Below are 12,661 nucleotides of genomic sequence, written 5' to 3' on the forward strand. Positions count from 1 at the left end.
TGATTTAGAAATTAAATCTAGAGACTACCTTTCAGGAGGATTATTTTCCCTCATCCACTCCCATTTTGTGTTCTACATTTAAGGACAAAGCATCAAAATACATCTTGGCAAATCCTTCACTAATCAGCAAAAATTACATCCCCTTTGTCCAGGACATGCAATTCTCTGAGAAATTAAAAGCTCTCCAAACTGGCTCCAGCAAGCATGTTCAGCTCACATTTGCACTTGCTAACACAGAACTTAAAACCATTCATTGCAAGGAAAGAAAGCCAGCAGCACCAAAGAACTTGCTTACCATTAATTACGATAGGCATTTTTATTACATTAAATCTTTAACATTTATCAGAATACTGGGTCAGGGAAGAGAAAATAGCAGAATAACTTAAAGAATAATAAAAAGCAGCCTTGTTGAGAACTATTTTTAAAGTGTTTAAAAAAAAAATCTTATCAACAAGAGAACAGAAGCTTCCTGAAATATTAAATGTAGCATTTAAGTTATCTGCATCAGGACATGAGGAACCCTGGTAGTCTCACAAAGGTTTTCAGTGTTATTGAACAGTCCTTCAAAATAAGCACCAAAAAACACACAAAAAAACTAAGAACCATTTATTTCTGTGTTCTCCTCCTCTCCAGAACCATCAGTTTCCAGAAAATGTCCCACTAGGACCTCCGTGATTCTCAGACATTGCAAAAATCAAAGACTTTCCTGTAACAAGGCACACACATCTCCTGAAATCAACTCTGCACACATGATTGTTTGTCAAACACTGTGCCAAACCCCCAATGCTTAAATGATTTTTTAGGAAGAGGTAGACTTTTCCTACTGATCACCTCAGGGTAACAATCCAGACAACCTGATTCAAGAATTCCCCAGTAAGCTGATCATTACAGTGTTAATTCCCCATGTACTTGTCATGTCTATTATCCCCTCCCCAGCCTCCTGCACCTGGCTAGAGGAAATCCAAGTAGCCCAACATGACAATTTTACCTTAGTATCCAAATAAAAAGTTTCCATGGATAAGCCAATAGTGGTAAATAAATAAAGCAATAGTTTCTACACTATTCATCCCCAACTCCCACACTTATTAATGGTCACAGTCTGAAAAAACTTTACTGATCATAGTTAAAAGAAATCTAGAAATATACATAAAACCAGCTGTCTTAGACAGCATTTTTATTAAAAATGAATACACAGAGACATAGCAGCTTTTACAATAAAGAGTTTTTTAAAAGGCATCAAGTTGTAAGCCAACCATTCGAAAAAGAGGCTTTGAAATGTTGTCTTCCACAGCACTTTTTGCCCATTTGTCAACAAGGGAGAGAAATCTGCAGATTACCCAAAGGACAAACAGGCACAGTAACTAATTTAAACTTCAAGCCCTTTTTCTGAACAGTTGATCAAGCATCACCCTCCGTAGCAGCATCTGGAGCACACTTCAGTGTTCTTTCAAGTGGCTGGTGTACTTGATCCATTTCTTTAAAATATTTTAACATTCAATAAAACTATTTCAAATAGAAAAACTTCTGTCAGATGAAAGTAAGGTTTCCTTTTCAGATTCCATGAAAGCTTATGAACTTCACTGGCAGCATTTCTGTAATGGAGCAGGGGCCAAAACCAGCAGAACAGGCACTTGAGCAAAACTGTCCACCAACAGTTCCTAAAGTCAGATTGATTGCAGTCCAGAAGACAGTTTCTTACTACTTTGTGGTGGTGTAAGAACACCAGTGGGGAAAGGTGAAGTCCTATTTTGCTCAGCCAATATGGCTTGTTTTGCTTGAGCTCTGTCCTGAAAGCACATGAAAAAGAGGGGAAAAAAAAATCTTTACTTTGGTGTGTTTATGAAACAGATCAAGAGAATTCAGTGTTTTATAATCTGATACTGTTAATCTGGAACTGCATTGCATATCAATATCTAACTCTCCTAACAGTAACTGATAAATCACATAGTTCACAGTAGTTACTTGTAGTACAACTCAGAGATCAGTATTAGTTTTTGGAATCTGATGATTAGCATTAGGCATTCATAACACACAACCACTCCTGTACCTTCAAGAGAGCAAAACAGAGAAACAATTGAGCAGGAAGAACTTTAACTTCTACCTAGAATTCAATAACCTAAAGAGAAAAACTAACCCAAATAGCTTAAACCACAATTCTTTGAACAAGATTTTGATCCTCTGCAAGTTTCTCACACTAAAAACCACTCTTGCTCCACTGCTTGTCAGTGACCACTGTCACGTAACAATCCCACCACATCAGTCTCAAGTGATCAATCTTTGTTTTGTTCCAGATCAGACAAGACTGCATCAGTGGTATTTCCTAGAGAGAAAGGTCTAACACATCTTATTTGAAGTACCCCAAAGGGCAGAGAAATGCTTCTGATTTCTAGGGTAGTTATATGCTTTTGATACAAGAGGCTGAAGGCACATCTTCTTAAATCATCTTTAAACAAAATATTGAACAAGTCAGTCCCAAGAAAAGTCCTTGTCTCAAGAATTTTGGATCTGGACTATAACCTTATACCTTTTATCACCTAAATACCCTCAGTCTCAATCTGCTCATGGTTCTCTTAAGTGGACTGTATGTTCAAACCAAAGAAACAACACTTCAGAGATTCCACAGACAGCTTTTTGGCTTCATTTGCACATACATACCAGCAAATCAAAGCTGTTGATGTGTGTCTGTATATTGTGCAAATCTTCAGGAGCTATCCCGCTAAAGTGTTTGAGTTTGGAGCTTCCTACTTCCCTCAGAGCCATGGCAAACGGGACCATCCATTTCACACAGTCCTCTATCTCACAGAACTCATAACCTGCAACACAAGGCACACTTATCTTCCTGAATCAAGATATAATATTTGTCAACACACAAGATTTAAGTTTATAAAAGCCAATACCTGAAACTTTCTGCATCAGCTCAGATGAGGAGAAGTGATACAAAGCAGAAGCTGCAAGTATTCCATAGGTATATTCCAAGCAGCCAATATCCAGCACACAGAGATCCAAGAGCTGAAAGACAACAGATGTTGAGTAAGCCTCATAGAAAACCACTTTTCCAGGTGAAACAGCATTTGAAGGAAATGAGTCTCACCTCTGTTATTTGTACAAATATCTGCTGTGGATATTGTGGCAGCATTACTTCATAAAGATCATTTAAATATGCAACTTGCAGGTAAATGTTTAGCCATGATACAACTGTCAGTGGATTTAAGTTCCAATTAAGAGCCTGAAAGAACAGACATACACAAGATTTCAGTGCCAATTTAAGTTCCTAACTTAAACCATGCAAGATGGTTAAACAATCACAAGCTCTAATCCCAGTTGGTTAAGGCATCTTTAGAACATGCAAATCAAATACTCTCCTGTAGCTCTTCCTGCTGAAGTCAGAGAACAAATAATTTTGTTAATATACACATACTGGTGGATGCTTTAGATCAGTTGTTACCTAAAGAAAGCACTGTTTTCTAATGAGTCAGATAAATTGTGCCTCTTAGCAGCACCTAAGATTAACTGAGAAGCTCTGCTTTTAGTCTGATTATGCTATACATTTCTAAAAACTAATTCCACTTGTAAATATTACCTTCATAATGATCAATTCCATACTGATGATTTCATCTTCTGTACAGGCTCCATCTGTAACATAGGCAAACTGGTGCAACTTTGGTGGATAAATTTCCTGAAAGGCAGAAGATCAAGTCTTTAATCTGTGGAATAGGTTGCAACTAGTTTCATGTGTTACTTTTACAAAAGGTAAAGAAATAAACAGAACAACCACTGCTTCAGCCTGCCAAAACAGAAAGGGGAGGGGGGATAATTCCTTATTCCCCCATTCTAAATCCTGTGTTCTCTGCCTTTAATAGACACAGATTTCTTGTCCATCATAGCCTTCAACTCTCACTTTGGATGGATCAGTACAAACCTGCATTGTTTGACTGCACCCCTGTGACTGTATCACAACTGACATCAAGATTTTTTAAAGCATCCTAAAGAAAAGGCCTTTTATCTCTTAAGAACAGACTGAACATCAGTTCTTTTAAACAACTGAGAACTTAAAGCACTGTGTGTTTTAGTAGTTCAAATTGTTCCAGTAAATAATAGCCCAGACTATCATGCAGTAGGTACTCTATTGCAATGAAATTGCAGCAAGTGGTCTCTGTATACAGCAGCCAGCCAAAAATTCACTTAACAACTGCAACTACAACTTTAGATTTACTCTAACACCGAATTCTCTAATGAGAAAACTAGAAAACTTCACAGTATAATTTTACCCACTTCTAAAAAAACCCAGGAATGTTGAAAACAAACAAACAAAAAAACCTTTGTTCTGTCTTCCATTTGAAAAAAATCATAGCAAGGACTTCCATAAAGCTTTCCACAATATTTCCAGCATCCAAGAATTGTGCTGTGTGTCCATTCACATTTTTATGACAAGTTAAGCTGCAGACACTTACCTCAAGCTTTGCTGCTATGAACAGAGAAGTGACACCAATAAGCTGCAATAGTGTTTTTACAACATCCTGTTGTGTGGCCATAAAGCGATCAAAGAAATCTTGTGCTAAATAAAACGTTTCTCTATGAAGTTTGTAGGCTTCACAAACCTGGGGAAACAACAGAAATTACAAAGGTCAAGAACAGTGTTAAAAAGTCTAAACTAGATGCTACATAAGTATCAAAAAAAACCCATAAGATAGACATAAGTTTTATATTAGCTTTCTACTTCCACTGCTATTGTGAAGTAACATGTTAACTAACTGCAAGAGTTAAACAGTTTCCTTTGACACAAGATGACTGTCATTACAGTAACTTCCAAGAAAAAAACCAGATCAGAGTGAAAACCCTTCTAGGAAAAGCAAGCACATGTTCCAACAATGTCAGAACATCAGTTCCTCATTTTTTGCAAAGATCCATCATTCCAGCCTCAAAAGAGAAAATTCTCACAAGCACTTTAAGAGCAGAGCCTATGCCACCAAGTCACCCAAATAGTGAAATAGACTCAAGACACAAGAGGAGCTGTAGCACATTCTGCATGACAAAAACAGATAAAATGGCTGGGAGATGGATCTGATCTCAGAGCTAACCACCTTCCTTCTTACAGTGACTCTTAATTACTTGTTCAGCCTTTGTCTGCAGCGTGATCTTAAAAGCTTACCCTGTGATAGGGACAAATTGATTATTGCCCACTATCAATCTCAATGAGTAACAGAATGTATTGACAGTCTGCAAATCATCAGCTCAGTACATCATATATTCTTTAAGTTTTGTGTAATTCATTGACAAAATTTAAGATGAAGACAAGTATCTGGAGCTCAACATGCTTCTGAAGTGCACTCATGACAGTTATTAGTGCACTTCAACAAAAGCACACTTGAGACACTCACAAGCACAGAAAAGCTTACCTCCATTAGCCAGTCTAGAAGGATGGTTCTCATCTTGGGCTGCAGCTGGGGGTGCCTTTGCATGTAGAATTTGTCTCTCACGTAGGTCTCTTCTTTGTTTATCATGTTTTTCCATACATCATCCTTGTTTGCCCAGCTGAAAGAGATCAAGGTTCAGTCTCGGCTCAAGAGACAGGGGGAAGGCAGAGCAGCAGCAGCCCAGCACACTCACCCTAGAGCTGGCAGTGGGGTAGCTCTGGTGGGAACAACGCTCAGGTGGATAAAGCGCGAGTAATCGACACAGACGGGATCGTCGTCTTTGTCCGGAGTGGGAATCAGCATGTGGGCGTGCTCGTGGATGTTAGCCCAGGACTTCTGTCAAACCAAACACCAATTTCACACTGGGCTTTTAAAAGTAATCATTTTAGCTGTAGAGAGACAATACTCATAACTTCTGTCACAATTTCTTGCCAGTGTCCTATCTCTGAACTGCACAGAATCACAGAGCAGTAGAGGCTGGAAGGCACCTTTAGGTCTCTCCATCAAGCTCCCTGCTCACACAGGGCCACCTGCCCAGGACCATGACCAGAAGGCTTTAGAGTATCTTCAAGGATGGAGACTCCAGAACTGTTTTGGACAACTTGTGCCATGTTTGCCTGCCCTCACAGTAAAAATTGTTCCAAGATATTAACAGGAAACCTCTTCTGCTTCAGTTTGTGTCCATCTCCTCTTGTCCCATCCCACTAAGAAGAGTTTAGCTCCATCTTCTTTACATCTTCCCTTCAAATAGTTATAAACAACTGACACAAATCACCAGAGACCTTTCTCCAGGCTAAACAGCCCCAGCTTCTTCAGCCTTTCCTTATCAGCAAGATGCTCTGGTTCCTGAATTACCTCGATCAACCTTTCTGGACTCTTTCTTCTATGCTCAAGCCTCTTTTTTACTGGGGAGCCCACAGCTGGACACAACACTACAGATGTGGCCTCACTTGTGCTGAGTAGAGACGGTAGAGAAGGTAGAGAAAGCTTGGAACTAAAGCTGAAGAACACCCACCCTGCTCTTTGAAAGACCACAAGTGTTTCATGGAAGGATATCCAAGTCAGAACCTCCTACTCTCATGCTATGTTTTGTTTTGACCAAAAATATACTTGCCCTCAAGTAAAGAACAAGCAGATGGAACTCAAAGACCCAAATATGAGGTCAGGATTTCTGGTCAGGAATATGTAGATAATATGCCTTGAAGCCATACTTTCATGCAAAGCATCTCAGATGATGAACACAGCAAAATAGTTTGTAGGATTTTGTACTCATTTGTTTAGCAGAGTTAAGATAAAAACCCCAAAGCACTTATGACCCAATTTTCAGAATATAGCCAAGCACATGTTAAGTAATTGCTACTTAACTATCAAGGTCATAACTTTATATGTCAAATTCTGCCATGGTCTGCAAACATCAGCTATCCAAAACTTCACCTGGCATGTCCTTTCAACCTTTATTTGGACCAGAAATCTAGGTTTACTCTTCTACCATCTAACTCTTAAATTGTACACTTCACACAGTGCCCCAGGAAAACACTACTTGATTTGCAGTAGAATACAAAGCCAGCACCAAGTCATCATGCCTAAGCAAATTAAAATTTGGCATTTCTGTTTAATAATGAAGCCAGCCATCTTGCTGCAAATTCATGAGTTCTGCACCACTAAAAGGACGGAACTCCCTAACAGATTTCTAATATGATAAACAAAAAATAAATTAAAAGCAAGTTCAGAAGAACTAGGTGCTATCAAGTAAAACACTATGTGAAACTTTGCCTCTTGTAAAAAAGCTTCCACAGCTGATTTTTGCCATCTTTCTTACATATGACATCACTTTCCAGCAAAATGGCTCCTTCCTGCACTAGTTTCACAAACAGAAACCACTGACTTGATGAAACCAAAACCACATTTCACAGTTCTCTCACAGCTAAGACTGCTTTGCACTTTGAATTACTGACACATAGATCAAGTCTTTTTTCTTCTTGGGAGTTCTACATGCAAATACAGCATAGCTACATACCCAGCCATGCCAGAATTCAATTTGGGTGGGGGGGAGGCAAAATAAGGGAATAGTATCCTTATCTTAAAAATTACAGACTCCTTACAAACTGAAAGTTCAAATGAAAACATCGAATCAGCATTGCTTTAAGTTAATTTTTGTCCTTCCTCAAAACTAGACTTTAGTCACACTTTGTTCTCCAAAGTGCACAGCAAGCCCAGCTGCCAACAGCCTTTGGAGAAGTGCTGTCTTATCAGTTAATCAGCAAACAGAAAAGCAGTAGATTATACAGTATCTGTTTAAAGGTGCCTACTACACCAGCAGCTTCTGAAGGACAAGAGACTTGCTCACAAAGCTCTCAAAGCAGACACATCACATGCAAAAATACTAAAGATATTTCACCAGCCTCAATTTTCTATAAGGCAATAGAAATCAAAGTTCAAGAGCCTCTTAGGTGTTTCAAAAAGAAGGGAAAACAAAGTTTTTGACAACATAATGTCACTTAACAAGACACTGGGGAAAAAGATGTGAGCAACACTACAAGTACACAGCTCAGCAAGAGACAAGAATGAAACTAATGTGCAGGGCCTCAAAAGAAAGCAGCCTATGGGGAAGGAGACAGGAATTAATTAGTGTGGGTGAGAGAGCACCGTAACTCTGGCACAGATTTTGGTGGAGAATGAGCATATCAATCAGGCTCTTGAGTCTTTAAAACAGATTTAGCAAGACACTCAATTGAAAGCAAGAAACACTACCAAGAAACTGCATTACCTCACACTGTAACTGTAAGGAAATAGGAGCCACTACCAAAAAAAGAACAGTTTAAGGTGGGGAGGGTATGAGGAAACCATGAAGAACTTCCTTTGGGCTTGAACAGAGCCAGACCAAAAATAGAGACCTGTCAGAAAGCAACAGATGCTACCCAGAATCTGAGCAGCCTAACAGAGGAAACACTACAGTCCTGAGCTTACTTCTGACACAAACAGGAGCTGAAGCAGCACACAAGCAAAAACATCAGTGGGGAGAACAGCCTCTTCAAATCTGTGTGGAGCCCAGCAAAAAAGCTTGGTGACTCCCACAGTAATGTACAAGGTACAGGAGCAACTAATCAGATGCTGATCTCTATCTCAGACCTGAGAACAAAAGACAGACTGGAGAAAAAAAGCACCTGAGAAGGCTCATTAGGAAGGAGAGGTACCAAGAGGGCAGAAGGTGGATGATGAGCCCATTAGAGCACCCAAGCCCATCCAGTTCCAAACAAAGAAAACCCAGGAGTTCAGAGGTGGGGGGTCTTAATAAAGCTCAGACATTAGTAGGCCTCATTTTCCTGCAGCATGTCACCATTCACTGATACACCAAATATTCATAGAAAATAATCTTTTTGAACAACTTTCAGGATATAGATCAGACAAAACAGAGCACTGGGGTTACTGGTTACAGGCCAGGCAGGGCCTTCAGTGAAGAGCACCTATAAACAGAAACTGCTGAAACACCTGTGCACCTCAATGTGAGCTAGGAGTCACCAGAATGAGCTTCCACTGACAAGCAAGGACTGCAGCAGGAGGAAGAGAATGACACAGGACTGCATGCAAACAGCAACATCAGAGGCTCTTTAGCATGGAAATCAATGGCAGGGGAACAGGCCTGTTTGTCACCCTTAAAGCAGCCCCTAATACCACAGACAATGGCATCACTTCCAACTCCACAGCCTTAGTCTGCCCATCAGAAATAGCAAGACCTATAATTCTAGCCACTTTTCACTCACAGGATACATTACTTTGAAGTACTGAATTTTTCTTCACCATCAGAAGGGAATTCCAGATTTAGCAAACAGGACACAAAAGAGCAACTCACACTATTCAGTTGGTCCAATCCTCTTGGACAGCATAGGAGCTTCTACACCTTTGAAATAAGAGTCTAAATGTCCTAAACCAGATTAAAGCTACATCAGTTCTCAACCTGTGGATAGTTTAGACTCCTTTTTTGTAGGCTTTGTTTTGTTTGGTTTTTTTAAATTGAATCTTCAAAAGTTAATCTAGATTAGTAAAAGAATCTTTTTTTAAGCTATTTTCAAAACACTTAGGTGTTTTGCACTTTGCCAATGCTAAAATCAGATTCTGAAACACATCCAGCAAGAAACTGATCAAAACTTCCTGAGAGTTTACTCCACCTTTACATGTGAAAATGTTAGCTAGTTTCAGTAAAGAAACTAACTTACAGATTCCATTCTTCACTTTATATGGAGGTGACCATGCAACTTGCATCACAATTACACAGATTATTCTAATCTAGTTAGATGAATTTTGTTGTACATGGAGCCTCAGAAGTGTATTCATCCCCACACAGCAGCCAGAATTAGTATGAGAATTGCCAGCAGAATTACAGCAGTGCCAGTTCTCCAAAATCAAACAGAGAATTTATGCAATATTCTGCTGTCACAGACCTGATGATATAGCCACCCCTTCATCACATAAAGGGTAACGGCATCCTAATTAAGAACTGAGGCCTTATGTTCCACAGAAGAAAACTAATGAATTGACTATGAAGATGTCATAAAGTGGGATGTGACTCTGATATTTTGCCTTGTGGATAAACTAGTGTCAGTAAACAATTTATTTCATGCAGAAGTCATGTGGTATAGGCTGCAGTGGATTTATGGCTGCCTGCATTTTAGAACTGTCGTGTCTCCACAGAATAACTGTTGCCCTGGCTATCATTCCAGCCTCTACACTGCTGCTGGAACCGTAAACATATTCTCATTAGTGGTCCATGGCAATTTATATCACAGAATAGCTTGTGTCACACCATAGACTGGAGAGCTGCTGCTGTGCAGCCAAATGTCAGCTTTTTTAACCAGATCTGGAACAATCTGGCTACTTCGTCACAACAAAAATACCTGATCTGTGTAGGGAAACATATACAGGCATGATACTATTTATTGCTTATAGAATGAAGGGGTCAAATTCCACCAGTATCCTATAATGACCCTGAAAAATTCCCAAGAAAGATTTTTGATGCCTACTGCCTAAATTTTTTAAGTTTTAGTTTACTTATCCATCCTGAAGTAACACTGAATGGCTACCAGGCCAAGAGCACAAACAAGAAGACAAAATTGGAAGTCTTTATCTGCTTTGAAAGTTGAAGGTCAACATATACTAAAGATACTATAAGTTTCCTTCCACTGTCTTTCTGGAAGACAGTAAAATTGGGTCCCCATTGAGACTTTCTAACAAATCCTTGTTATTATGCAATAAACATGCACAAGAAGGCCTTGCTCAGTTTAAACAGAATGAATCTTCTGGTGAAGGAGAAAGCTGCAGTGAAGGACAGGCAGCTCTTCCTTGTCAGAAGTGAGAAATTAGTTTAATATACTGTGCAAAAGAAAGACAGAAGGGAAGGAGAGATCCCCTCATTAAATGCTCACCATTTGAGCCCTGCTTAATATGTTGACTGATAACTAGTGTACGCAGTTGCAACAAGCAGAGGCCATTCCAAACAATGATGCCCATCTGTTATGGTAGCACTTCAGTCTTAGAACTTCCAGCTGCCACTTTGGGTTAGATGTGCCACATTATGCACAGCCTGGCCTCCCAAACAAGGACAGGCTGCACACCCTGCCCCTGACTTCTGCACCTTCAGCATCACCCTGGGTGCAGTGACAGGGACTGAGCAGGAGTGCACATGCCAGGGAAAAAAGGGGACTGCACCTATACCAGAACACAGGCTACTCAAGGCACAAAGGCAGCATGCTTTCAATTTCACACACCACACAGCAATCAACTTTTTAAGTTGGTTCATTCTACATGCCTTGCTGAGGAAGTCAGCAATGGTCACTATCAACCTCCACTGCAGGGCTGATTTTCACAGGTAGAGTGACTTTATAGAAAAATTCCTTTGTTCTGCAGAGAAACAAAGCCTGTTTTACCACACCATGGGCATCAAGTATACACTTCCAAATTCTAACCAGGAACCCCTTACCTAGTCTGTCTGATAATTACCCTTGTCAATAGGAGTAGAGCTGATCTAGGAGAAAAGGGGATGCTTTCCTCTTTCCCAGATGACAGAGAAGTAGAGACATGACTACAAGAAGAACCACCTCAAGAGATGTGCCTATCTGCATGCTTAAGGAGCACATGTACAAGGTACATAAGCACATGACTGTTCTGCTGCACCTCTCCAGAGAGGCAAATGTAGGTCTAAAGGCTTGACAGGTGCAGCCTTCAACTCAAGGACAGCTGAATTCACTTCAGCATTAACATAATGCTTCAGATCAACACAGGCCTTGTATCTAACAAAGGCTTCAAAACGACATATATGAACTGAATTGTTCTGCACACCCCATCATTAACCAGGGCCAAGAGTCCCCCTTGCCCACTACTGTGCAGCATGTGGCAGCAGCATACCTGTTTCACCATGCTACCATAAATAATGAGGTACTGCAAAGTAAGTGCAGGGTTAAGTAAGATTACAATATTTACATATAAAACCAATTCAATTACCTGTTTTGCGCACGGCTTTTTTCTCGTCATTTCCATTTTAGCAATTTCTTCATCAGGATCCTGTAAGAACTGCAAAAAGCGACATATGATTTCCGGAGCACAAACCGCGGGCCCAGCAGCTGTTGGCCGCAGTGACACCCGCCTGTTCCCGCAGGAGCACAGCCCCGCAGGCCCACCGCGTGGGGCCCGCACCCCAACAAAAGGCGGCGAGGCCGCGGGGGCCCAGCCCGGCGGTGGGGCCCGCACTCACCGTGGCCACATCAGCTTTCCTCTTGCGGGCTCGCATGGCGTACTCGGCACGGGCGTCCCCCTTGGCAGGACCCTTGTCGTCCGCGCAGTCGCTGCGGAGAGAGGGGAAACTGAGCGAGCGCCGGCCGGGGAGGCTGCCGGGGTGCCCGGCCTGCAGGGCCCCAGGCAAGGCGGGCCCGGCGCACTCACCTCTCCCGGCGCATGGCACCCGTCTTGGCCGGCAGGCCGAGCCGAGCCGAGCGCGGGACGGGGCCGAGCGGGCCCGAGCCGCAGACACCCCCCCACAAAGGCCGGCAGAGGCGCGCAACGGGCGGCCAGAGCGGCCCCACCGGCTCCCCCCGCCCCGCGGCCGCCCACCGCCCCCTGCCCGCCCGCGCTGCCGCTCACTCACCGCCGCACCAGCCCTCTCCGGCCGGGAGCGGGTGGTCGGCGGGTGCCGGGCCGGTGGGGCAGGGCGGGAGGCGGGCGGGTTCCGCCGGGCGCCTGCTGCCTCACGGCGCGGC

General features: G+C 41.9%; 1 protein-coding gene across 1 annotated transcript; it reads right to left on the reverse strand.

The window, feature by feature from the left end:
- Nucleotides 1-591: 591 nt before the first annotated feature.
- CCNE1 (cyclin E1) lies at nt 592-12,507 on the reverse strand. Its single transcript, XM_005490075.4, has 11 exons — nt 12,348-12,507; nt 12,160-12,250; nt 11,910-11,978; nt 5,608-5,750; nt 5,397-5,532; nt 4,452-4,598; nt 3,581-3,676; nt 3,092-3,226; nt 2,898-3,009; nt 2,656-2,813; nt 592-1,787 (listed from the first exon to the last, which is right to left on the reverse strand). Exons 1-11 carry the CDS (start codon nt 12,359-12,361, stop codon nt 1,665-1,667), a joined length of 1,224 nt encoding a protein of 407 aa, XP_005490132.1. The 5' UTR covers nt 12,362-12,507; the 3' UTR covers nt 592-1,664.
- Between the last annotated feature and the right edge of the window lie 154 nt (nt 12,508-12,661).

The sequence above is a fragment of the Zonotrichia albicollis genome, chromosome 13 (assembly GCF_047830755.1).
Source record: "Zonotrichia albicollis isolate bZonAlb1 chromosome 13, bZonAlb1.hap1, whole genome shotgun sequence".
Classification (NCBI taxonomy): Eukaryota; Metazoa; Chordata; class Aves; order Passeriformes; family Passerellidae; genus Zonotrichia; species Zonotrichia albicollis.

Bases quoted from the DNA above. Each gene is read 5' to 3' on its own strand.
- CCNE1 (XM_005490075.4), bottom strand. The intron at 5,533-5,607 runs GTGAGTGTGCTG...GATCTCTTTCAG, and splicing joins ACCCCACTGCCAGCTCTAGG to CTGGGCAAACAAGGATGATG. The intron at 1,788-2,655 runs GTATGTATGTGC...ATGTGCTTTCAG, and splicing joins TCAACAGCTTTGATTTGCTG to GACAGAGCTCAAGCAAAACA.